This window comes from Ictidomys tridecemlineatus, chromosome 5 (assembly GCF_052094955.1).
Source record: "Ictidomys tridecemlineatus isolate mIctTri1 chromosome 5, mIctTri1.hap1, whole genome shotgun sequence".
Classification (NCBI taxonomy): Eukaryota; Metazoa; Chordata; class Mammalia; order Rodentia; family Sciuridae; genus Ictidomys; species Ictidomys tridecemlineatus.
Window position 1 is genome coordinate 83,121,949 of NC_135481.1, and position 26,978 is coordinate 83,148,926.

The 26,978-nt window shown below is 37.9% G+C and overlaps 2 protein-coding genes across 11 annotated transcripts in view; one reads left to right on the forward strand and one right to left on the reverse strand.

Moving 5' to 3' along the window:
* LOC106144782 (uncharacterized) overlaps positions 1–2,657 on the reverse strand; it is a 33,033-nt gene extending 30,376 nt beyond the window's left edge. Inside the window, exons 1-3 of the mRNA XM_040275358.2 lie at positions 2,619–2,657; positions 1,490–2,442; positions 1,021–1,133 (exon numbers count right to left, since the gene is read on the reverse strand). Coding sequence (XP_040131292.2) covers positions 1,130–1,133; positions 1,490–2,442; positions 2,619–2,657 — 996 coding nt within the window. The 3' untranslated portion in view covers positions 1,021–1,129. The remainder of the gene's footprint in view (positions 1–1,020; positions 1,134–1,489; positions 2,443–2,618) is intronic.
* Hectd1 (HECT domain E3 ubiquitin protein ligase 1) overlaps positions 1,917–26,978 on the forward strand; it is a 91,827-nt gene continuing 66,765 nt past the window's right edge. For all 10 annotated transcript variants that reach the window (XM_013357442.3, XM_013357443.3, XM_040275211.2 and 7 more), the window contains exons 1-3: positions 1,917–2,056; positions 3,417–3,577; positions 23,956–24,190. In XM_013357442.3, the coding sequence (XP_013212896.1) occupies positions 3,438–3,577; positions 23,956–24,190 (375 nt within the window). In that variant the 5' untranslated portion in view covers positions 1,917–2,056; positions 3,417–3,437. The remainder of the gene's footprint in view (positions 2,057–3,416; positions 3,578–23,955; positions 24,191–26,978) is intronic.

Here is a 26,978-nt window from a genome sequence, read left to right on the forward strand (position 1 = left end):
AGAGAAAATTTGATGCCAGCTTCAGCAATTTAGTGAGATCTTGTCTCAAAAAATAAAAAGGGGTGGAGATGTAGTTTAGTGGTACAGAGCTCCTAGGTTCAGTACCTGGTACCATGAAAAAAAAAAAGTTAATCTTTAAGTCTAATATGTAGTCTTTTAAAATAATTTTTAGTTGTAGATTTCTCCATTCTTCAATAACTGGGACTTCCTTTTCTTCACTGTAGAGTATTTCAACAACCTTCCAGCTAATCTCTTTGTTTAGGTAGTTCCCTTTAGCCATTCTGTACACTCTGGCCATACAAATCCTCTTAAGACTAATTTTTCCAGTTTTCTAGTCCAGAACTTGTTGCTTAGCACAGCCTAATTTCTGCATCTGCATTCTAGGCTCTTCATTCTAGAGCCCAAACTTTTTACAGGGGACAGGGATCCTCTTCCTCAGACTACCAACGCAAAAGGCACCTTTTCAAGTGTCCGCATTGAAACCATTCTTCAAGGTCCAGAAGGACTGCATGCCACTTCCTGCTTTGAAGATTCTCCCCACCCCCACAACAGCAGCTCCAACTCACTCATGGCTTCTAAATAATTGTTCTAATGTGTGGTAATTGTATCAAGATAGTTGACTCTTCTGTCATGTTCCCTTTATTTTATTTGTCAATAGGAGATCTAGGGGACTATCACCTGTGACAGTTGGACATAAACAGGTGTCTGAAGTGCTAATCTAATTTTCAAAATACTGTTTCTTTAAGCATACACTGCAGCTCTTCTGACTGTGTCTCAAATATTAGCGTGAAATATTCTTTTTTGTTGTTGTTTGTTTAAAAGACTAAAAAGTGAGAGTATAGTAAGAATCTAGCTTAGCTTTACTTATCTCACAAATAAAGAGAATTTATTTCTTGATTAAAAAAAATCCATATTCAGTTAATTCCATCCTAAAATTTCTCCAATTGAGTCCTAGAGGTAGGAATATTTTATTTTCAATGAGAGTGAAGTTAAGTTTGAAAGGAATAACCATGGAAGTACCTTGTGACCACAAGCCACAGGAAATGGAGCCGAAAGTCCACCTCATTGCTGCTGCTTACTGGGGACGACATCGGGCCTGAATTCTCGCTTTCTTGGAGCCTCAGTCCCCTCATCTGTCAAATGAAGAAAATAACGTACTCGGTAATAAAATACCTATTTATCAGGGTTGTGAGAAAGGGTTTCAATTGGAGAACCGGAGAACCGCAGGGCGGTTTGCCTCCCAAGATCCAGGGGAGGCGCTTTTCCTCACGCGACGCACTTCCGTGCACGGGGAGGGGTGGCCGGGGCCAGGGATGCTCGTGGCCGGGTGCGGGTCGCCTGAGCGGAAGCCGTGGCGGGGACGGGTTGAGCCACATCCCTGCCGTACTACGCTGGGGCCTACGGCAGGAGCACGCGAAGTGCTAGACATAGTGCAAAGCAAGGCGAACGTGCGTGCACGAGTGTGCGCGGGGTGCTGGGGCACGCTCACATTGACAGCGAAGCGAGAAGGGTGCCAGGGAGGACCATAGGAGAGCCATAGTAGACAAGCCCGAGGCCGCGGGGTGAGAGCGTCCGGCCGCCCGGCGCTCCCCTTGGCGCCTCCGCAGCGCCCCAGGTGGCCGCTCGTGGGGTAGCCACCGGCTGGGTAGATTCGCTCCGCCTCCGCCGGGCTCGCCTGCCCTCAGCAGCTTCCCCGCCCGACACTCGCTCGACCCTCCTCCCTTCCCCCTCCCGGATCGCGATGGACGCGGCCTCCCCCCGCCACGGCCGCCGGCAGCACTGCGCGGGCCTCCCTCTGAATTGCAGGGCCTGAGGAGCCGCGTGCCGGAGACGGAACCTGCTCTGGCTGCTGCCGCTCAGAGAAACCTCTCCCTTCCCTGTCACCAGGTCCCCGCGGAGGAAGGGGAGGGACGAGACGCGGCTTTTCCTGTGCCGCCTGCCCGGCTCGACCTGCGCGGCCTGCGGCTTCCTGGGAACTCGAGGGCCGCGGCCGGGCCTGGCTCTGCCCGCGGCCTGCTTGGAGCTGGACCGGAGCGGTTTGGGAGGACCAGCTAGGGTAAGAGTCTGCGGGAAGGGTAGGCGGGAGCGCTTCCGGCCGTCGGGAGGTCCTGGTCGGGCCTGGGGCCGGGATCCCGAACGCCCAGCGGCGGGCGAGGAACGGGACCCCGGCGCCGGGTGAGGTCGGCCAGGCTGCTGCCTACTCTCCGGCTTGGCCCCTTTGTTCCCCTCCCCTGACCATGCGGGCGGTGGGGCCCGCCTGGCCCACTCCGGAGCCCATGGCGAGCTCCCCTTGCCCTTGAGAAGGGTCCGCCACTCGGCGGGGACTAGGGACGTCCTGTCGAGCCGCCGGGAGTTCCGGGCGCCGCTCTCTGGAGACCCGCTGCCCTGCGGGGCTCGGCGCCCTGAGCACGCAGGCTTGCTTCTTCTCCAGAACTTCCCCTCCTAGACACAGGTAGCTAACTTAGCGGGGTTTAGTGCCTACGCCTCTCGGCGTCAGGTTGGTCCTGGCCAGGGATATTGGGTCAACCCTGGTGGTCGCCGCCGTTGGGTGTCCACCGCGACTCGCCACTTGGTTCCTGGTTCCCCCAGCCGCAGCCAGATTACGTGGGACCCAAAGCTGTCGTCTGGTCAGGGCGCTTACGAAGAGCTTTTGTCATGGCTTGCCTGTTGGGGTTGTTTCTCGATTTTTTTTTTTTTTAAACCAGTTGCCCTATCTTGTGGGGATGGAGAAAGAGGGCCGCAGATTGGCCTATATTCTGATTCGTAACCTGTTAATTCCTTGCATTTGCTTTTAACATTTCTTTTTGAACTTTTCAGGAACAGTTGCCAAGTCGAAAATTCCTAACCAGTTTTTTATTCATAGGTTGATTTAAAACAGGAATAATTAAAATGAGAAATTAGCAGAATTTGTGAAATTGGAGGTAATTTAAAAGGAGAAACTCAGTTTTGAGAGGGCGTTGGATCAAAATGCTTAGAAACTCCTTTAAAAGTATTGCACCTGATCCTTACCTGAAACTTAGATTTGGATGGAAAATGGGGAAAGAAGTTTGCTGGGAAAAAAAAAAAAAAAAAACTTTTGGAGGTATTCTCTGCCTTTTGGAACATACATAAGTGATGTTTGACTGTCTTTGACAGGGTCAGCTCTGGTTTCTAGTTAAGCAGCTACCTAATCAGCTTATACTTTTGTGCAAAACTGGTTTTTGTTTAGTATATCTGAATATGTAAACCCGAGGAATAAGGGAAAGTTGAAAACTGCAGTAAGCACTGTATCTAAACTTATGTAGGGTTTTTAATTCCTTAGTGAACACCAGGAAAATTTGATTTAGTTAGATATAAAAGAAAAAAAAATTAAACTAATCTGATGAGTCCTGGACTTTAAGTGACCCCCCACTTTTTTTTTTTTTTTTTAATTTAAGCAAAGAAGCTTTTAAAAAAACATGGCAGATGTGGATCCGGATACATTGCTGGAATGGCTACAGATGGGACAAGGAGATGAAAGGGACATGCAACTAATAGCCCTTGAACAGCTATGCATGCTGCTTTTGATGTCAGACAACGTGGATCGTTGTTTTGAAACGTAAGTTCATTCCTTCATCTTTCTCTAGGGTTGCTGTAGTGAAATCTTTTTTCAACCATTTGTTAACTTCAGTTTGGATAGAAACTTCTAGGAGTTTTAAAACATTTCAGAAATTTCTGTAGCTTTGTTTTTACACTCTTCTGAGAAATTAAAAGTGGTAGGTGAGGATTATGGTTACTGTGGTAACAATGATTATGATTAAGCAAATACATATTTGTTGAACAAATGGGAATTGGGAATACTAATATTAACTGATAGCTTGGTTGATTCATTTAAAAATGTCAAACTTGGGAGAATACAAATATTTATCTTTAAAGGTATTTTTGTAGTGAGAAACTGACAAAATAAGAGAAATGATAGTGAAATTTTTTTTTCCTAATTGTAAACAGACAAAATGCTTTTATTTGTTTATTTTTATGTGGTGCGGAGGATCGAACCCAGTGCCCCACACATACTAGGCAAGCGCTCTGCCATTGAACTACAGCCCCAACCCCAATAGTGAACATGATTTGAGCTGCCCATTCATTGGTGTTAAAGTCATATGACGTTGTACTTTTGTTCATGCAGATTATTTGTTCATAAATTTCATTTTGGGAAGGCATAAATTAGAAGTTAAAACATAGAATATACTTTTTGGAATAGTAAAAACATTTTGGAGTGTTTAAACAGTTTTATTCAGAGGTTATAACAGAATGTCTGCAAAAATATGAAAGAGGATTCATTAGTAGATGGGCCATTAAAGTCATATTTTTCTGGGCTGGGGCTGTAGCTCAGTGGTAGAGTGCCTGTGTCACCCAGGCACTGGGTTCGATCCTAAGCACTACGTAAAAATAAGTAAATAAAGATATTGCGTCCATCTGTAACTAAAAAAAATTTTTAAAAAAATCATATTTTTTCTCTTATAAAATGGATGCTGGTCTAGCCAGATGAACCATTCTTCTGAGTGTTGAACATGCTTGTTTTTTACAGTTTAATTTGTACTTACAGTTCTGAATTTTAATAATAAGTAATCAAAAAACTGATGTTTCTTTATTTTAGTGTTATCCTAAGGTAAATTAGTAGAAAATATTTGAGATTTTGACCTAAAATTTGAGGTGGGAATAAAGACTACATTTCTTGTTAAATTGAAGTATTTTTATTCTTTAGATTTTTTTGTTGGGTGAAGGATTGAACCCAGAGCCTCTTGCATGCTAGGTGAATGAATTATATATAAACATAAGGAATGAACTTACGTTTCAAATGACATCATATCTTTTGATTATTTTCTCTTATGAGTTGTAAATACTTATTGGTTGTTGTTAAAACAATATTATTTTGATTAAAAAAAATGAAAATCAATTAGTGGTCAATTTATTTTAGCTATTTTTAAAATTTATACATAAAAATAATTTCACCCCCTGTTGACACCTGTTTTGTCAAGATTATAGAAAAGTAGAGCTTTTTTCTTCTTTAAACAAAATCTGGAGTTTTAAAATCAGAACAGGAGCCAGATGCAGTGGCTCATGCCTATAATTCCAGCAGATTGGTAGGCTGAGGCAGGAGGATAGCAAAAACAGCAGGGATACAGTAAACAAACAAAATACTTTACTGATTCTTAATTTAGACTAAAAGCTTCCCCAAAACATTGAATATCCAGCTTATTCCTGAGACATCAACCATTACAAAAGATTTTTACTCTTTGAACCATTCACTTTTTGTAGCAGAAAACACACTGAAGTTCCACAGATACCTTTCTTCTTGTCTTTGTAAAAGGTGTTTACAAGTAGGATTTTTTCATAGTTCAAAAGAAAACAGCTTTCTTTGCTAGTCAAAGGAACATTTATTCCCTAGCAAAGAATAGTTTGGGCGCAGTAGCGGAAGCCTGTAATCCCAGCAGCTCAGAAGGCTGAGGCAAGAGGATCGAAAATTCAAAGCCAGCCTCAGTAAAAGCAAGGTGCTAAACAACTCAGTGGGACCCTGTCTTTAAGTGAAATACAAAATAGCCTGGGGATGAGGTTGAGTGTCCCTGAGTGCAATCTCCAGTACAAAAGAAAGAGAGAGAGAGAGAGAGAGAGAGAGAGAAGAGTTTTGAGTATTTATATATTCCAATAGAGGTATTTTTAAAAGTCATGGGCTGGGGATGGTTTATGCATGCCTATAATTCTAGCCACTTGGGAGGCTGAGGCAGGAGGATTGCAAGTTCAAGGCCAGCCTCAGCAACTTAGTGAAATGCTTAGCAATTTAGCAAGACTGTGTCTCAAAAATAGAAAAATAGAAGACTGGGGATGTGGTGGTAAAGTGCCTCTGGTTCAATCCTTAAACCCCACCCCCCTAAATGTTATCATATTTGAAGGTATTTGTTATTTTTATTTTTTACTTATTTTTAAAAATATCTATTTTCTAGTTGTAGTTGGACACAATACCTTTATTTTATTTATTTATTTTTATGTGGTGCTGAGGATGGAACTCAGGGCCTTGCACGTGCTAAGCGAGTGCTCTACCGCTGAGCCACAACCCCAGCCCTGAAGGTATTTTTAAAGGAAATTTTTAAAAGTAAAACATAACAACTGTTACTATTTCATACTTTGTTCATATTTAGTATAATTTTTTTTTTTTTTTGTACTGGGAATTGAATCCAGGGGGCGCTTATCCACTGAGCCACATATCTCCAGCCCTTTCTTGTATTTTATTTAGAGACAGGGTCTCACTGAGTTGCCTAGGGCCTTGCTGAGTGGTTGAGGCTGGTTTGGAACTTGCAATTCCCCTGCATCAGCCTCCTGAACTGCATGGTGTGTGCCGCCATGCCCAGCGACAGTTTTTTAACTGTAATTTGCTCTCATTATTCTGCAGCAGTATCTTCTTGCTACAAGGAAAAATTGTCTTGGTTTCCTTGGTTTTTTTTCTTGTTTTTGTATTTTTTTGAGATGGGGGTCTTGCTGTGTTGCCTAGTCTGGGCTCAAACTCCAGATCCTCCCCTTAGCCTTCTGAGAATTACAAGCATGTGCCAATATGTGAAAAGTGTTTTAAGTGGGCTACCCACTGATATCATTATTGATAAATATCTAATTTAAATATTTATTTTGGCACTTTATTTCTTGAAACTGATAAATTTTGGAGAGACTTAAATTTCTTTTTAATAGTGAACAAATAAGGCAGGTGAATAAAGCAAGATGGTGTTCATATCTTGAATGTTGCTGAAAATCTTCCATATCAATTTGATTTCATAAGGCAGATAGCCTAGTTAAAAAAAAGATGCTCATATATTCAGATACATTTTTGCCTGGTTAGCTTGTATTAAGTATACATCTGTTTAGCTAGGAAAGGCAGGAGGTGTGTAGAGCAACAATGACCTTTGCAGTGGGATAGACCTAGGTTCATTCAGTTTTACTGCTGAATAATTATATATTGCCTTTCAAACTTGCTTCCTCATTCTTGGAGGGTTTTGTGAAAATTAAATGGAATAGTACAAAAGCCTGACATTGCTGTTCATATAATGGTTAAGTGTTTTTTTCCCCCCTTAATGTAGTATTGTTCATGGCTCTCCATTTTTTTCAGTATCAATTTTATTTTTTTTAATTATTATATCAGGGATTGAATCCAAGGGAGCTTAACCACTGAGTCACATTCCCAGTCCCTTCTATTTTTTTATTTTGAAACCGGGTCTTGCTGAGTTCCTTCAGGCCTTGCTAAATTGCTGAAGCTGGCCTTGAACTTATGATCCTCCTGCTTCATCCTCCCCAGTCACAGGTGTGCACCACCATGCCCAGTTGGTACCAGTTTTGACAGTCCTTTTGGAATTAAGGAATATAATTTTCTGTGATGATACAGTCCTTATTTTTAAATTTTTTTTAAAGTATGTTTTATTTGTAGTTGGACACAATACCTTTATTTTATTTATTTTTATGTGGTGCTGAGGATCGAACCCAGGGCCTCACGTGTATGAGGCAAGTGCTGTACCACTGAGCTGCAACCACAGTCCTTATTAATGCTTGAATTTATCGAGGTAATGCTCCAGAAAGAAAAATAGATCATACTTTGTTTTTGCTTTCATCTGTGATATATCATTGGACTCAAAGTGTATTATGAATTATTAGCTAATGAGTACTTTTGCATTTACATCAAAATAGGTTTTCATCACATGTATTGTTAATAGGTTTTCATCACATGTATTGTTAAGTAATAAATCCTGGGCATTTGTACATCCTGCTCCTAAATTTTCAGATAATATAATTTCATATGTGCCTTCTAGGAATTCAAGAATTTCTCAGAAGATTTAGGAAGTGAAATATTAGGGATAGTGCTTTTAGGTACTAGAAGTCTGCATTTAAAAAAATAATAATAATGAAAAAAAATAATAATTCTACTTAATCTCAGGATCATAAAAGGATGTACAACAAAGTCTTTTTCACTTTTCTAGTCTCCTGGTTACTTGGTTTCCCTCACTAGCGAAAACCACCATTAGTCATTTTCTAGTGTATCCTTTGAGACGTATCTCAAGGTAGTCTCTCTTGATTGTGGATTCCAAACCTGTTGAACACAGTGTTGAAAATCTCCTGTTGTTATGTTTACACTAAAATATAAAAATACCTGTAACAGCAAGAAATGATTTAATCTTCTAAATTGCCTTCCTACTTTATTTCAGATGTCAGAGATACAGAGATGACCAGAATAGATAGAGGCTCTGCCTTTATGGTGACTGATAGTCTAATAGCTAACACAGATTTTCAATACTTATAGAAACAGTTGTGGTTCCAAACTGTGATAAATGCCATGAAAGAAAAGTTTAGGATGCTGTGACAGCATGTAGCAGGGTCAGGTCCTGGAGAGATGGGAGTAGTCGGAGTACCAGCTATTGAACCCAGAGGTGTTTAACCACTGAACCACATTCCCAGACTTTTTAAATTTATTTTGAGACAGGGTCTTGCTAAGTTGCTTAGGGCCTCACTAAATTGCTGAGGCTGGCTTTGAACTTGTAATCTTCCTGCCTCAGCCTCTCTGTTCACTAGGATTATAGGTGCTCACCACCCCGCCTCGAAAAAGTGATTTTTGAGAAAGTATTTTTTCCTAGAAATCAGAAGGAGATAAGAAGGGTAATTGAAGAACTTGGAGAAAGCAGGAAAGGTTGTTGGAGAGCTTCCCTAAAAGGGTAGGGGCAAGATTTGGCAAGTCTTTTGTATATACTAAGTAAAACTTTTGCTTTTATTTTAAGAACATTGGGAGGCATTGAAATATTAAATGAGTGAATCATTCGATTACATTTATTTTTCTGTTTTTTTGGGGGGGGGAAGTGGGGGTGCCTGAAATTTAACCCAGGTTCTTCCACATGCTAGGTACGCACACTACCACTGAGCTATATCCCTGGCCCTTAAATCTGTCCTTTTTTTGGGGGGGGGTACTGGGGATTGAACACAGGGTGCTTAACCACTGAGCCACCTCCCCAGCCCTTTCTTTGTTTTATTTAGAGACAGGGTCTCACTAAGTTGATAAGGGCCTCACTAAGTTGCGGAGGCTGGCTTTGAGCTCAGGATCATTCTGCCTGAGCCTCTGAAGTTGCTGGGATTACAGATTTGTGCCATCACACCTGGCTGAAATCTCTTTTCAAAACCTAATTTAGCTGGACGTGGTGTACCCCTGTAATCCCAGCAACTAGGGAGCTGAGGCAGAAGGGTGGCAAGTTTGAGTGCATCCCCAGCAATTTAGTGGAACCCTGTCTCAAAAAAATTGGGGAGGGGGTGGATGGGGATGTTGCTCAGTGGTTAAGTACCTCTGGGCTTAAAATAAAAATTAAAAACAATTACTTTACTTGCCCTGGGGAAGAAACAAGACTAGGGTGGGATTAGGAGGGAGAAGTTAGAAACAAAGAACAAATGCTTGTAGATTTGAACCAGACTGTGAACCAGAAAAGAGGATTGTTGTAATAAAAGTAGAATGAAATGGATTGACTTGAGAAAGATTTAAAAAGTAAAAGAAGTTTCAAGGAATGATTGGGTATAAAAGAGTAAGAAAGAAGGTATCATGGACAGTGGATGATGGTGCTGTTCATTGAGAGAATACCATAATACATGTTTTGAGCGACTATGATCATGCATTTGGAGTTGGACATATTCAGTATAAAGTATGTTTGAGACATCTCAGTGGTGTTGAGTAAACAATTTTATAAATGAGTGTGGAAATTGGAAATGAGGCCTGAATCAAAGAAGAATTTTGAGTCAAGGGCTTCTGGAGGTTAATTGTGGTCATGGAATGTAATGGAGGACTAGAGCAGTGATTCTTTTTGGGGTGGGGATTAAATCTATGTTTTTGTGTGTGTTGGACAAGTACTCTCCTATTGAACTTCATCTCTAGTAGGACTATAATTCTTGGTTTTTTTTTTTTTTTTAGTTGTAGATGGAACACAATACCTTTATTTATTTATTTTATGTGGTGCTGAGGATCAAACCCAGTGCCTCGCGCATGCAAGGCAAGCGCTCTACCACTGAGCCACAACCCCAGCCCCATGGACTATAATTCTTAAACTTGTTTGTCTCAGAACTTCTTTAGGGTCTTAAAAATTATTGTGGATCCTGAAGAACTTTTGTTTATGTCGACGGTGTCTACTACTATATTTATCAGGTTCAAATTTAGTCTGGGAAATTTTAAAAAATTATTAATTTATGTAAAAAATAATAAACCCATTACATGTTAACATAAACATAGTTTGTGAAAGTAACTACTTTCAAATAAAAGATCTGGGAGAAGGACGGCATTAATTAATTTTTCAAAGTTCTTTAGCATTTCCTTCAGTGAATGATAACTGGATTCTCTTGCTGTGCATTTAGTACATTGCATCATGTTGTTCTGATTGAAATGCATTAAAAAAACTTACTCTACAAATGTATTTGGAATTATAATTTTTTTACATAATTATTGGTGTTTTTTGATACCATAACAAAATGCAACAAGTAGTAGTTGCTTAAATTTTAATTATAATGTGGGTTCTGATATATCAATGAACTTATTTGTGCTCTCTGATACTAAAATCTATTGGTCTGTTTTATACTTAGAGTGGATGACTTACCCATATTTAATTTTTTTTTTTTAATATAATGGGGCTTGAACCCAGGGATGCTTAACCACTGAGCCACATCCCGAGCCTTTTTTATTTAGAGAGAGGGTCTTGCTAAATTGTTTAGGGCCTCACTAAGTTTCTGAGGCTGATTGCAAAAAGTTGTGATCATCCTACTTCTGTCTCCTGAGTCATTAGAATTATAGGCATGCACCACCACTCCCGGCCCCATTTTTAATTTTGTAAAATCATTCATTGGTCATGTGGAAAATATTGGTCCACCAAGTTATACAAGTATTCCAAATGTTGACATATGTTAGTCTTTGGTATCAAAAGCTCATATTTGTGGGGCTGAGGTTGTGGCTCCATGGTACAGTGCTCGCCTTGCACGTGAGAGGCCCTGGGTTCGATCCTCAGCACCACATAAACATAAATAAATAAAATAAAGATATTGTGTTCAACTACAACTAAAAAATAAATATTAATAAAAAACATATGTGTAATCATGACTCTTGATCTTGCCAGATAAGTCTCTTTTGGGATACTTTATCTCTTGATGGCAAATATATTTCTCAATATTATAATTTTTGTATGAAACGTTGAATGTTATCATTGGCAACTAGTGCTGTCAGTTGTTTTACTCGAAAGCCATTCTTCATTGATTTTTGAGAAAATGTTTGTCAGATACCTAAGTCTGAATAATCACAGTCTGTTCTTTCAATAAAAATAAAATAATGTAAGAAAAAAGCTGCTACTTCAGCTCTCAAACAGTTGTACTTTTCCTTGACACCGGCATTGTTCTTTGGTTTGCAGAAGTGCTTTGTTTATTTTTCATTTCCTTGAGTAAAATACTAAAAATGATACATGTTTAAGGGTTGAGATTTTGTAAAAATTAATAATTCTATGCTTCAAGGTTTTTCTTTGAAACTAGATTTTTTTCCCCCATGCCAATTCTTGGCAGTGAGCAGTATAATTACTAGTAGTACAGTTAGAGTGCTACTGCCTGGATTTAGGCACCAGCAGTTTTAGCCACCATTGCTTTTGCATCATCAAGGCACATGTCAACACAGGAAAGAAAGTGATTCAAGAGAAGAAAGGGCAATTGTGTTGAATATTAGTAAGAGGTCAATTACGGTGAAGACTGAAAGATGTCCTTGGGTTTTAGTGACATTCTCGAGGTTATTGATTTTGAATAGAGCCAAGTGGGCTGGCTGTGAAGGGTAGATTTCAGTGGGTTGAGGAGTGAGTGGGACGTGAAGAAATGGAGACAGGATGGTAGAAAGCTTTTTTTGAGATGTATTAGAAAAAGAGCATGGAACTTTTTCTTTTAAAGCTCGAAAAGCTAAGAGAGAGAATGAATAACCCAGAGTATAAGGAAATTGAAAAACTGGAAAAGAATTTGCATTTGTCTAGAGGAATACTTCTTAAACTTTAATGTGTCTAATGAGAATCACCTGGGGCTTTTGTTAAAATTCACATTCTGATTTAGTTGATCTGGGTGGAGACTGATATTCTGCATTCCTAATATGCTTCCAGATGGAGAAGTTTTGGTCAGAAAATCTTCCATCAAGTAGCAAAACTCTCATCTACTGATATGGAAAGAGAGGTTTTTGTAGAAAGAGAGGTATTTCCTTTGGTTCAACAAAGGGAAGGTGAAGAGGTTAGGTGTGATGGTAAAAAGTTGAAGAGAGGGGCTGGGGTTGTGGCTCAGCGGAAGAGTGCTCGCCTAGCACATGCAAGGCCCTGGGTTCTATCCTCAGCACCACATAAAAATAAATAAAGATACAACTAAAAAATAAATATTAATAAAAGTGCCTATAGATTGAAATTATATTGAGTGATTTGAGTAAATAAAGCATATCTAAAGGGGAAAAAAAGTTGAAGAGATTTCAGTCTGATATTTTTTCTCCCTTAATTAGGAGATTAAAAAGAATGGTATTATGTAGGATTGGCATGGGGAAATGAATATACTCATCTAGTGCTAATGACTTCATATCAGATATCCCTTTCTCTAAGCTAACTAGCCAGAATTAGTCTTAAAACATTGATTTGATTGTGTTTTTCCCCTTTACAGATCCTTTTGGGTTCATTACTTAATGGGTCAAATTTAAATGCCTTCAAAGACCCCCTTCTTCAATCACATATATATACCTGACTGCCATTTGACTATACTTTTGTGATCTCTACTGGACTCTTACCTCATATTTTTTTCTTCATTCCTAAGCATGGTACCTGGCACATAAATAGGTAATATCCAGAGGATGAGTGAGTTGAAGAGGTTTTTATTTTCAGAGAGGGTCTCACTAAGTTGCTGAGACTTACTTTGAACTTGTGATCCTTCTATCTCAGCCTCCCCAGTCGCTCAGATAACAAGCATGTGCCACCATGCTCAGCAAGAAATTCTTTATGATGGACCCGTTTTCTACTTATGCCTGAAGCACCTATACAAAACACTTTTGGAATCCTGAAACTGGAAAATATATGGGAGGAAGGATGTTGGATTATTCTTCTCTGTAGTACAATCATAATATGTACTTTCCCTACCCCCACTACTTTTTTTTTGTATCAGGGATTGAACTTAACCACTAAGTCACATCCCTATCCTTATCCCTATCCCTTTTTATATATTTTATTTTGAGACAGGGTCTTGCTAAGTTGCTGAGGCTGGCTTTGAACTTGTGGTCCACCTGCCCCAGCCTCAATAGCCAGGGGATAGGCATGAACAATCATGCCCAGCTCCCTACCCTTCTTACATTAACATACCTGCCTTTCAATTCTCAACCCTGTTTTTTTTTTTTTTTTTTAATTTTTTAATATTTATTTTTTAGTTTTCGGCGGACACAACATCTTTGTTGGTATGTGGTGCTGAGGATCGAACCCGGGGCCGCATGCACGCCAGGCGAGCGCGCTACCGCTTGAGCCACATCCCCAGCCCCTCAACCCTGTTTTCTTATATCTAATGACAGAGTAACAGGGAAATGAAATTATATTTGTTGATTAGCCCTACCAACTGATTATCCCCTAGATAGGGAATGTTCACTAATAAATCAATTATATGATTCTGAAAAGTTAAATGAATAATTTCTGTAAAGAGCAACTGTGTATGTGCTTCTTTTCAATGGATAGCAGAGGGAAGTGCTTAAAATAAGAAATGTTTTCTTTCAGATTTCTTAACCTAGGACTCTGGGGAGTTTTTGTTAAGATTGCCAAAAGTCTGTCCCTGAAAAAGTATAAAACCCCAAACTTTTGTTCTAGTCTCAAAAGGAAAAATGCAGTGAAAGTTTATGGGAGATAGGTTCTTTTTTTTTTTTTTTTTTAAAGAGAGAGTGAGGAGAGAGAGAATTTTGATATTTTATTTCTTAGTTTTCGGCAGACACAACATCTTTGTTTGTATGTGGTACTGAGTATCGAACCCAGGCCGCACGCATGCCAGATGGGCACGCTACCTCTTGAGCCACATCCCCAGCCCCAAGGGAGATAGGTTCTTAACTCCTGCATTCTTCTGTATAAATACAATATTATGTCTTAGAGCAATTTGTGTATATATTTCATATAATTGTTGCCTGTGTCATTAGACTTTTGACTCTTTTTCAAAAGTCTAGCACTGGGTGGGCATGGTTGCACAAATTCTGGAGGCTGAGGCAGTAGAATTATAAGTTTGAGGCCAGTCTTACCATTTTAGGGAGACCCTGTCTCAAAGTTTAAAAAAAAAAAAAAAGGACTGGGAATATAACTCAGTGATAAAGCACCCCTGACTTCATTCTCCAGTTACTGCCCCCCCCCCCAAAAAAAAAAGCCCAGCACTGTATCTTATGTCCTGCCCCTAATACCTGGACAGTACTTAACATGAGAACCCATTCAGTAGATAGGTGTTGAATGAATTGTCAGGTTTGATGTGTGTTTTCATTGGAGAAAAGCAAGTTATACACAATTGGGATTGAACTTAATGTATCTCTTATCCTTTTCTGTTTGAGAGGTAAAACAATCATTTTTAACTGCTAAAGCAGGAGTTTTCAGCTTAGCAATACAGAGAAAAGGCTGAGCAGAGATAAAATAAATGGAAATAAAAATTGAAATGTATTAAAAGATTTATTATCCTCAAGCAACCAGATTTATTTATTTATTTTTCAGTTAAAATGTGTTTTAGTTTTTTTTAACAGTGTCCCATTTACATATTGTATTCAATAAACTATATCTACTGTAGAGCATGCCCTTTATTTAAAACAAACAAAACCAAAATGAAGTTGAGCTGGGTTCATGGTGAACACCTATAAACCTAACTGATGGGGGTTGCCAAGGCTGGAAGATTGTTTGATTGAAGCCATCCTAGGCAATTTAGATAGACCTTGTCTTAAAATAAAGTAAAAAGATCTGGGGGCATAGCTCAGTGGTAGAGGGCCCCTGGGTACAATCTACAGTACTTCAAAGACAAAAAAATAAAATAAAACACCAATCTTCATATTATTTTTAGTCTTGTGAAATCTTAGCCTAAGTCCAAGTAATTTCTGGAGAAAACATGGTAGTTGAAAGTGAGGAGTATATATATATATAATATATATATTTTGTATCTACATACAAAAATATTTGTTTTTATCCATAACTCATACCATATACAAAAATTCAAAATCCAACATAGAGATAAAAGCTAGAACTCTATAAAACTCTAAATTAAGAAAATATATTAGGGCTGGGGATGTGGCTCAAGCGGTAGCGCTCGCCTGGCCCAGGTTCGATCCTCAGCACCACATACCAACAAAGATGTTGTGTCCGCTGAGAACTAGAAAATAAATATTAAAAATTCTCTCTCTGTCTCTGTCTCTCTCTCTCTCTCTCTCTCTCTAAAAAAAAAAGAAAGAAAATATATGAAAATCTTTGTGATCTTTGATAGGTACATATTTTATTTGTAGAAACACCAAAAGCACAATCTTTAAGATTTATCTAAATAAGTTTTATATTTTTGAATGTTTTTGCTGTTAATTCAATGTGTCATAGACATATGACTATTCACGTTATTTAATTCTTCTTGAGTATTAGTAGAATGTTTTAAGGAATTAGTCTGTTTAATCTAAATCAAAATTTATGGACATAGAATTTGTGAAATTCCTTTTCATCCTTTTGATATCTATAGCATTGATAATGGTAAATCCCCTGTTTATACCGATATTGGTCATTTTTATCTTCTCTTTTGGGCTAGTCTGACTTGGGATTATTTTTATTTTTTCCAAGTACTAACTTTTTTTTTTTTTTTAAAAAGAGGGAGAGAGAGAATTTTAATATTCATTTTTTTTTAGTTTTCGGCAGACACAACATCTTTTTTTTTTTTTTTAATATTTATTTATTAGTTTTCGGCGGGCACAACATCTTTGTTTGTATGTGGTGCTGAGGATCGAACCCGGGCCGCACGTATGACAGGCGAGCGCGCTACCGCTTGAGCCACATCCCCAGCCCCCAAGTACTAACTTTTGGCTCATTTGTTTTCTCTATTATTATTTTATTTAAGTTTACTAATTTCTGTTTTTTATTATTTTCTTCTGGATTGATTTTGAGTTCAATTTATTACCCTCTTCCTTCCCTATAGATAGGAGTTGAGGTCACTGATTTGAGACTTTAAACTTTGTTTTTTAGTACTGGGAATTGAACCCAGGGTACTCTACCACTGAGTTATATCCCAAGCCCTTTTTTTTTTTTTATTTGGAGACAAAGTCTTGCTAAGTTACTTAGGGCCTTGCTAAATTGGTGAGGCTGTTCTCGAACTTGCAATCCTCTTCCCTCAGTCTCCCAAATCACTGGAATTACAGGGGTATGGTACTGGACCTGGTGAAACCTTAAGCATTTGATGCCATATTTTTTTTTTTCTTCTATACTATTTAGTTGTTATCCTATAGATTTTTAAATGTTTATTTTTAAGTTTTAGATGGACACAATATCTTTATTTTACATTTATGTGGTGCTGAGGATTGAACCCAGTGCCTCGTGAATGCTAGGCGAGCACTCTACCACTGAGCTACAACCCCAGCTCATGTATTCTATAGATTTTGATGTTGTATATTCATTTTCATTTAGTTTGTAATATTTTAGAACTTTCCTTGAAGCTTTCTTTTTTACCCGTTGCCTAAATCCTAAAATAATTTGGGAATTTTCTAGATTTTTTTTTTTTGTAGTGTTGGGGTTGAACTTAGGTGTTGTGTTTTCTAGGCAAATGCTGCTCTACCACTGAACTACATCCCAAGATCCAGATATTTTTTTTATTGATTACTAGTTTAATTCTGTTATCAGAGAACATAATTGATATCATTTCACTTATTTAAAGTTTGTTTTATGACCCAGGCTGTGTGGACTGTTTTTGGTATAAGATACACACATGTAAGGAAATTGTCTATTCTGCTGTTTCTGGTTGGAATTTTTGTGTGTCAAATTGGTCAAATTGATTGATAGTGTTGTTCAGGTCTAAAACTGTATTGATCTTCTATTGGTTCTTTGGGTAACAGAGAGGAGTGTTGAAGTCTAGCATTATTTGTGGATTTGTCTATTGCTCTTTTCTGACAAGATTTTACTTTGTGTATTTTGAAACTCTGTTAGGCGTATTTTGGATTATTAGTCTTTTTAGTGGATTGACCATTTTTATTATTATGTAATGTCTATTTTTTATTTTTTTGGTGCTAGGCATTGATCAAATGGGATCATTGAACCCATTGATCTCACACATGTTAATACACCTGGTAATTTTCCTTGTTCTAATGTCTACTTTGTCTAATGTAAATATGAATACTTGAGGTTTCTTCTCTGTGACAGTGGCGGTTGAACCCAGGGGCACTCTACCATTGAGCCACACCCCCAGTCCTTTTAATTTTTTGCTTTGAAACAGTGTCTTGCTAATTTGCCCAGAATGGCCTCAAACTTGTGATCCTCCTGTTCTGGCCTCCTAAGTTGCTGGGATTACAGGTATGTGCCACTCTGTCTGGCTCTAACATTCTTTATTTTTTCATTTTCATTTTAATTAATTAATTTATAGGGTTTAAAACCTGCGGTACTCTGCCATTGAGCTACACCTCAGCCCTTTTATATTTTATCTTGAGACAAGGGCTCTCTTTAAGTTGCTTAGGCTGTCCTCAAACTTGTGATCTTCCTGCCTCAAGCCTTCCAAATTGTTGGGATTATAGCTATGTACTATCACACCTAGCTCCAGTTTTCTTTTGATGGTGTTTGCATGGTACATTTTTTCCCATCCTTTTAGGTTTCATCATTCTGTATCATTTTATATATTGGTTTCTTGAAGATAGCATATTGTTGGGTTGGGTTGGGTTTTCTGTCTCTCTTTTTTTATATATAAAAATATATATATATTTTTATATATATATATATATACACACACATACATACATATATATGTATATATACACACACACGCACACACACATATATATATGTTTAAGTTTTAGGTGGACACGATATCTTTATTTTACATTTATGTGGTGCTGAGGATGGAACTCAGTGCCTCATGAATGCTAGGTGAGCACTCTACCACTGAACCACAACCCCAGCCCTAGGTTTTTTCTCTTTAAATATTTTTTTCAGTACTAGGTTTTTTTAACCCAAAGATACTATACCATAGAGCTACATCCCTCCCCCTTTTAATTTTAATTATTATCTTTTTCTATTCTTTTTATTCCTTTGTTTGCCCTCCTTAAACATTTTTTATATATTTTTATTTGTAGATAGACAATCTCTTATTTATTTATTTTTATGTGGTACTGAGGGTCAAACCTAGCGCCTCAAACATGCAAGGCAAGCATTCCACCATTGAGCTACAACCCCAGCCCCAAATTATAATTAATTTAGAGTTTTACCGCTTAAAAGTAAAATAAGAAGTCTTATGCCATGAGGCTTTATCTTCTCTGTTTATGCTGTAGCTGTCACATGTATTAAAACTATGCTCATTGAAAATCACATGATGCACTATTAAAATTTTTGCCTTCATATTTACCTATTTATTTCTTCTCTCTTTCATTTCCCCTACTCCTCTCCCTTTCCTTCCCCTTTCCTTTCCTTCAAAAGCTTTATTTCTATTTGGTTCAAAGATTGGGAGAAGTCTCTAGGATCGTTAAAAAGCTATCTACTAGAGGCTGGGGTGAGGTTGCAAGGCCCTGAGTTTGAGACCCAGCAAAATACACACACTGCCTAGTTGCTGACATCAGGTAGAAGCCCTGATGTCAGGAGATGCTGAGCCCCTTAAAGGCACCTGGGCCTCTGGAGCCTCTTTTTGGGGAGTTATTGGGGGTTGAACTCAGGGCACTTAACCACTGACCCACATCCCCAGCCCTATTGTGTATTTTATTCTGTGTTTTTTTTTTTTAAGTTGTAGTTGGACATAATATCTTTATTTTATTTTTATGTGGTGCTGAAGATCGAACCCAGGGCCTTGCACGTACTAGGTCAGCACTCTACCAGTGAGCCACAATCCCAGCCCTATTTTATATTTTATTTAGAGATAGGGTCTCACTGAGTTGCTTAGTGCCTTGCCTTTTCTGAGGCTGGCTTTGAACTTGCAATCCTCCTGCCTCAGCCTCCTGAGTGGTACATGTGTGCACCACTGTGCTGGCTTTAGAGCCTGTTGAAGAGTTATGCACCCAGTCTGACCTGGGTTCCCACAGTCCAGTGGAGGTATTTCTCATTTCTTTCTTTGTTTTTTTTTTTTTTTTTTTTTTTTTTTTTTTTGACGGTGTTGGGGTTTGAACCCAGGGGTGCTTTACCATTGAGCTATATCCTCCTACCTCAGCTTCTGGAGTCCCTGGGATTACAGGTGTAGGTCACTACACCCAGTGGTTTTTCTCATTTTTAATTTTTTTCCATCACTCCTGAGGTTCCATGTATTTCTCCAGTACTATTTCATTTTCATCCGGAAGAGTTTTCTTTATCACTCTTTTTTTTTAATTAAAAAAATTTTTTTTAGTTGTAGTTGGACACAATATCTTTATTTATTTTTTTTATGTGTTGCTGAAGATCGAACCCAGGGCCTTGCACATGCTAGGTGAGTGCTACTACTGAGCCACAATCCCAGACCTTTTACCATTCTGTTTAGGGATTGTCTGCTCTTGGCAAATTCCGTTTATCTGAGAATGTTTTTATTTTGCCTTGTGCTATATGTTTTTTCATGCTATGTATTCTTAATATTTATTTTTTGTAGTTGGATACAGTATTTTATTTATTTTTATGTAGTGCTGAGGATCGAACCCAGGGCCTTGCATATGTGAGAGGAGCGCTCTACCGCTGAGCCATAACCCCAGCCCATGCTATGTATTCTTGTGCTATATATATCCTGCCCATGCTATGTATTCTTGTGCTATATATATCCTTTATGCTAGATATTTTTTTTTTGTAGGTATAGAATTCTGGGGTTGCAGTTGACTTCAGCATTTTAAAGATATTGATCTGGCCTTTATGTTTTCTAATGAGAAGTGAGCATTCATTTGGATTTTTTTTTTCCTTATGTGTGTTATTTTTCCTCATTCTGCTTTTAAGATTTTTTTCTTTAGTTTTTACAGTTTTTGTTTGATCTGTGAATGATGGTTTTTAAATTTATCTTGTGACAAATGATGAGCTTTTTGAATCAGTATGTATATGTCTTTTACCAAATTTGGGAAGTTTCTTTTTCAAATGTGTTTTGTGTACCAGTTTTTTTTTTTCCCTTTCTTTCTGAGATTCCAGTGGTGTAAATGTTAGACCTTTGGATATTTTCCTTCAATTCCCTGAGACTATTCCTTTTTGTCCGTCACCCTTCATCTTTTCCCCTATGTTCTTTTTTTTTTGAGAGAGAGAGGTGAGAGAGAGAGAATTTTTAATATTTATTTTTTAGTTTTTGGCAGACACAACATCTTTGTTGGTATGTGGTGCTGAGGATCGAACCTGGGCCGCACGCATGCCAGGCGAGCGTGCTACCGCTTGAGCCACATCCCAAGCCCTCCCCTATGTTCTTAAGTTTGGATAAGTTTTACTGATCTGTTTTCACGTTCACTGACTCTTATCTGTTCGTCTTAATTCTGATTTTGAGACCAACTGTTGATGTTTTTTTTATTTTTCTTGCAAATTGTATATTTCATTTGTTTTTGTGGAGCTAAGGATCTAACCTAGGGCTTACCACATTCCAGGCTAGTGTTCTACCACTGAACTACTTCTCCATCCCCTGAATTTTTTTTTCTTTAATTTTTGTTTGATTATTTTTTATACTTTATTTCTTGTTGAAAATTTGTTTCATGAATGCTCACATTTATCTCATGTACGATAGTTATATTTGATTTAAAGTCTTATGTGATAATTCTTGTATCTGAATTATCTTTGGCTTACATCTGTTGACTATCTTTTTCTTTGACATGATCATATTTTTTCTGAATTTAATCCTAGACATTTGGAATATTATAGTATGAAACTTGTTTTATCAAATCCTCCCGAGAATGTTTATTGGTTTTGGTTTTAGTATGTGATCAACCTAGATAGGTTTAGATTGCTGGTTTTCTCTTGCCCTTTGTGGGTGGTAGTTTCAATGTCATTTCAGTTTTCAATGTGCTGTTTGGGTCTACTCAGACATTTGTAACTCATGATTTAGTCTGGATCTTGTGTGTGAAGTGTGGCTTTATTTTTTTAATTTTAATTTTTTTAAAGATGTATCCTTCATAAATGCATCATGGACATGAACTTGGAACTTGTATTGGGGGATCACTTTCTAGTTCTTTTCTAAGTTTTCCTCCCACATCTTTCAGCTTCCAGTGTCACCATTAGGGGAGTTTGAGGGAGTCTCTCTAGAGGCAGAGAAAACCTCTGCTTGAACCTTCCTGCCTCTTTTTTTTTTTTTTGAATTTTTAATATTTATTTTTTAGTTCTCGGCGGACACAACATCTTTGTTGGTATGTGGTGCTGAGGATCAAACCCAGGCCGCACACATGCCAGGCGAGCGCGCTACCGCTTGAGCCACATCCCCAGCCCCACCTTCCTGCCTCTTGAACCATTGCAGAAAAGAATCTAAGATGCATCAGGTTTTAGCAGAGATGTAGAGTTTTATTAGAAAGTAAAAGGTGAAGTCACATTGTCAGATCAGAATACAGTTATCTCAAGAGTGAAAAGTGCTTTTGGGGTCTTAGGCTGTTCTTTTAAAAGGAAACTTTGTGAGGGGTAGCATGGGAAAGTGTGTGAGGATGAAGTTAATGTTGGCCTGGTGAACTCAGTTCTTTGATCGCAGATCACAGGTTCTTTATGGTAGTTTGGTCTTCTTCCAGGATCTTCAGGTTGACAATTGTCTCTTCAATATTATAATGTTTGGAATGTGCTTATATCATAGGTTTCTTAAAATACATTTCCCTCTGCCTTATCTAATCTGAAAATACATCATATAGGTTAACAATTCACTTAAGCTTTAATCAAAATGAGGCAATTTTCATAGATGAGTGAATTTACATTTCTGCCAGGAGCAGTATGCCTTTAATCCCAGTGACTCAGGAAACTGAGGCAGGAGGATCACAAGTTTAAAGCCAGCATCAGCAACTTAGTGAGGCTCTGAGTAACTTAGTGAGTCCCTGTTTCAGAATAAAAAATAAAAGGGGCTGGGATGTGGCTCAAACTTGTGATCCTCCTACCTCAGCCTCTTGAATATTAAAACTTTCACAATCTCTTCTCATCTGTTCCATTTACTATCTTTGCACGGATATTTACTACATATGTAAAGAACAACAATAGTGCTTTAAGATTCAAATATGCTGGGCTGGGGATGTGGCTCAAGCGGTAGCGCGCTCGCCTGGCGTGCGTGCGGCCCGGGTTCGATCCTCAGCACCACATACCAACAAAGATGTTGTGTCCGCCGAGAACTAAGAAATAAATATTAAAAAAAAAAAAAAAGATTCAAATATGCTAAGCAGTCTTGTACTCTTACCTGAGAACTAGGGGATGAATTCCTGTAATTTGGCCTCAAAGAATTTAATTACTGATTTAGAAACATTACAAGTGACTATTTTGTAGGTTGCCCTGTTGCTGGTTAATAAAAAACACCTGTTTAATCATTGATTGCTTAGTCATTGAATGAAAGAAGTCTTCTAAAATCTTCTGTGATAATATTATTGCTGCCAAACCTCTTTAGTTAAAAATTGTCTAAGAAGATATTAAAGAATTCAGTTAGTCTGCCATTCATACAGTTTTTTTTTTTAAAGCTGCTAAAGGTATGAGAGGTACTCTAAATTTTCCTCCAATTTTTGCGTACACTAAAAATTGGAGGAAAATAATTTCACTGAATTGTTGTGCTATATTACCTTTTGTATTATGTATAGTTACACTTTAGTGTAGACAGAGAAGTTAGTTAATGTATTTGATATCACGTAATAATGTTATTTTATTTTTTATGCCTTTATTTTATTTGTTTATATGGTGCTGGGATCGAACCCAGTGCCTCATGCATGCTAGGCAAGCACCCTACCCCTGTTTATGGGTTGTTGTTTTTTTAAATACTTATTTTTTAGTTTTTGGTGGGCAAAACTTTATTTTTATGTGGTGCTGAGGATCGAACCCAGTGTCCCACACATGCCAAGCGAGCACATTACCATGAGCCACCTCCCCAGCCCACTGTTTATGTTTTGATAAAATGTAGGGAGTCTCTCTGATACTTCACAGATTTTTTTGTTTTGTTTTGTTTTTTGATAAAACTGTGTTACACAAGGATTTGTAATAGGCATTAGACTGTTCAAAGTAGGGAAAGGAAGCTAAAGTTAGTTTAATGTGGGGTTAAATATGGAGCTAAGTTTTTAAGTATATGATTTGATTTAATCTTCATAACCAGATAAATTATGTGTTCATTAGATAAAACATTTGCTATACAAATGAGGGAAAAGGCTCAGAAGGGTCACACAGCTGTTTTCTGATTTACTTTCCTCTTTTAGGCCCCAAATCAGTACTTGTTCCTATAAAACATGAACTGAACAATGTCTCTGGCTTTCAACAACTCTTATATTAAGTAAGAAAATAAAGTAACACATGAAACAGTGTGTTCCTTGCTCATAAAAGCTTTAGAAACTTGAAAGTACCATTTAACTGGGGAGTTAAGGGAAGGTTTTATAGAGCAGTTGATGCTGAGTATTGAATAAGGAATTGTTTTAAACATGGTTTCAAGTTAATGTTACTACTTTAAACTACTTGATGTTTTCAGCAATGATGAAATATGCATGGAAAGATTGTAATGGAAGTGAAAACAATGTGAAACATATTACCTAGTAAACATTCAGGTAGTATTGAACACAATGTATGTTATAGTTTATTATCTATAATTTTGTTAATATTTTGTTTAGTAATCCTACATGTGATATGATTTCTTTTACTATAGATGTCCTCCTCGCACTTTCTTACCAGCCCTCTGCAAAATTTTTCTTGATGAAAGTGCTCCAGACAATGTGTTAGAAGTGACAGCCCGTGCCATAACATACTATCTGGATGTATCTGCAGAATGCACCCGAAGGATTGTTGGGGTAGATGGAGCTATAAAAGCACTTTGTAATCGTTTGGTTGTAGTTGAACTTAACAACAGGACTAGCAGAGACTTAGCTGAACAGTGTGTGAAGGTAAGTATTATTTATTGGCCAATTTGAATACCATTTAGAGAGTAAAAAGTATATTTTCCTAAAAAGATAAAACGTTATCATTTATCTTACTTTATTGAGAGTGATTGAGAACAATGGAAATGACAACTGTATGGCAGCTGGGAAAAGAAATCTTACCTGTGAATGAAAACTTTGATTTGTTTTTGATTTTGTTTTTGTTTTGGTACTGAGGATGAAACCAGGGGCTCTTTACCACTGAGCTTCATATTCCTATTCCTTTTTATTTTTTTTTTTTGAGATTGTGTTTTACTGAGTTGTTTAGGGCCTCACTAATTTGTTGAAGCTGTTCTTGAACTTGTGGTACTCCTGGCTCAGTCACTTGAGTTGCTGGGATTATAATCATGAGCCACCACACCTGGCTACCCAGATGTTCTTATGTGCTGCTTCAGCTTTCTTCAGTTCTGGTAATTACAGACACATTGAGATAAGTTATTCATGTTCTTTTTTTTTTTTTTAGTAACTGGGTATTGAATCCAGCCACACTTAACCACTGTGCCACATCCCCACCCCTTTTTTAATGTTTTATTTAGAGACAGGGTCTCCCTGAGTTGCTTAGATACTCACTAAGTTGGTGAGCCTGGTTTTGAAATCCTCCTGCCTTAGCGTCCCAAGCCAGTGGGATTATAGTTGTGCACCATTGTGCCTGGCTAAATTAAAGCTGTTTTATATGAAAATAGTAACAGACTGCCACAATAACCGAAAACTGCCACCACTTCCAGACATTATTCTAAGTGTTTTTATGTGTATTAACTCATTTAGTTTTTACAAAACTGTATGAGCCAAGTGCCATAATATCATTTTTTTTTTTGGCAGGGGGTGGAGAACGGGTACTGGGGATTGAACCCAGGGGTGCTTTACCACTGAGCATGCACCACTGTGCCTGGGCATAATTTCTACTTTACAGATGAAAAAATTCAAGTATACTGAGTTTAAGTAACTTGCTCAAAAGATTATACATGTAGTGAGCAGCAAAGTCAAGATTTGAAGATCAGGAAGTCTGGTTCTAGAACCTGTGGATTTAACTATTCAGGGTCTCTATACTCTTTTCAGAATAAACGCTTAATTTCTTGTGGGACTAACTATAAATTTAAGAATACTCAAAGGCATTAGTACTAGGTTAGTCATTTATTGGCACTACTTGGTAAACACATTTTGATTTTTGTTTTGTTTTGCTATTCATGTAAGGTCTCACTATATTGCCCAAGCTGGTCTTAGGTCCTGCCTCTTGAGTGCTGGGACTACAGTGTGTAACTTGCCATGATTCTTTTTTTTTATGATTCCTGGCTTCACACTTTTTAAAAAATGATTCTTGATGCTCTAGGTTAGCAGTTTTCAAAGATTTTTTTTTTTTTTTTTTGGTCTCAGATTTCCTTTACAAGTCTTAAGTGATTGAGGCTCCCCAGGAACCTTTGTTTATAGTAATTATATCTATATTTAGCATGTTAGATATTAAGATCCAGGCTGGGGATATAGCTCAGTTGGTAGAGTGCCCCGCATGTTCAATCCCCAGCAGCACACACACACACACAAAAAAAAAAAAAGAAAGAAAGAAAGGAAGGTATTAAATAGAGCTGGGTGTGGTATTGCATGCCTTTAATCCCAGCAACTCAGAAAGCTGAGGCAGGAAGAAGTTCAAAGCCAGCCCAGCAATTTAGTGAGGCCCTAAGCAACTTATACCCTGTCTAAAAATTAAAATACAAAGGTTTTAATGCCCCTGGATTCAATTCCAGTAACAACAATAAAAAAAAAAAGAGAAATTTTAAGTATTGATTTCTCTTAAAATAACAAGCTCTTTACATGTTAACATATATATTTTAAAATTTTTTCCTTTCTTTATATGACAGTAGAATGTATTTTGACATATATACATGGAGTATAACTTCTTGTGATTGTATGTGACGTGGAGTTACACTGGTCATGTATTCATATAAGAACATAGGAAAGTCATGTCCAATTCCTTCTACTATCGTTCCTATTCCATCTCTCTTCCCTTCCCTTCATTCCCCTGTCTAATCCAGTGAACTTCTATTCTAGCACCCATAACATGTTTTTAATGAAAATTAACTATTTCCAAAAGAAAATGAAAATAAGTAAGAGACTATCATTGCTGGGCAATTTTGGAAATATCTTTAAAAACCTATAGCTAAATGGAAGTCAGCTAGATCTTTATATTTGCTTCTGTAATCAATCTGGTGCAATATCATACCTTATGTAGCTTCTAGAGAATTCAACCATACACTCATGTAAGAATGAGAGTGAAAGAGACAAAGCGCTGTAGAATTACTATGACATGTTTAACTTGAAGATTCCTTGAAAGGATCCTAGGGACCTGGAGCTTCTAGACCATGTTTCAGAATTTTCTGTCTCTGTGCCTATAGATTTGTGTCTCTTTTGTCTACAACTTCAAAGGAAGGAGGGATCTATTCCTTCTTAAGGCTTTCTTCCTTTATTCTTTGTCTCTTTCTCTCTCTTTTTTTTTTTTTTTGTACCAGGAATTGAAGGGGCAATCAGCAGCTGAGCCACATCCCCAGTCCTAATTTGTATTTTATTTAGAGACAGGGTCTCATTGAGTTATTTAATGCCTTGCTTTTGCTGAGACTGGCTTTAAACTCCATCTCCTGCGTTAGCCTCCTGAGCTGCTGGGATTACAGGCATGTGCCAAAGTGCCTGGCCCTCCCTTGGATTCATCACTTCACTTCATGTTTTTTCCAGATCTGAAATTTTGCTTCATTGCTTATTCACTGAGCTA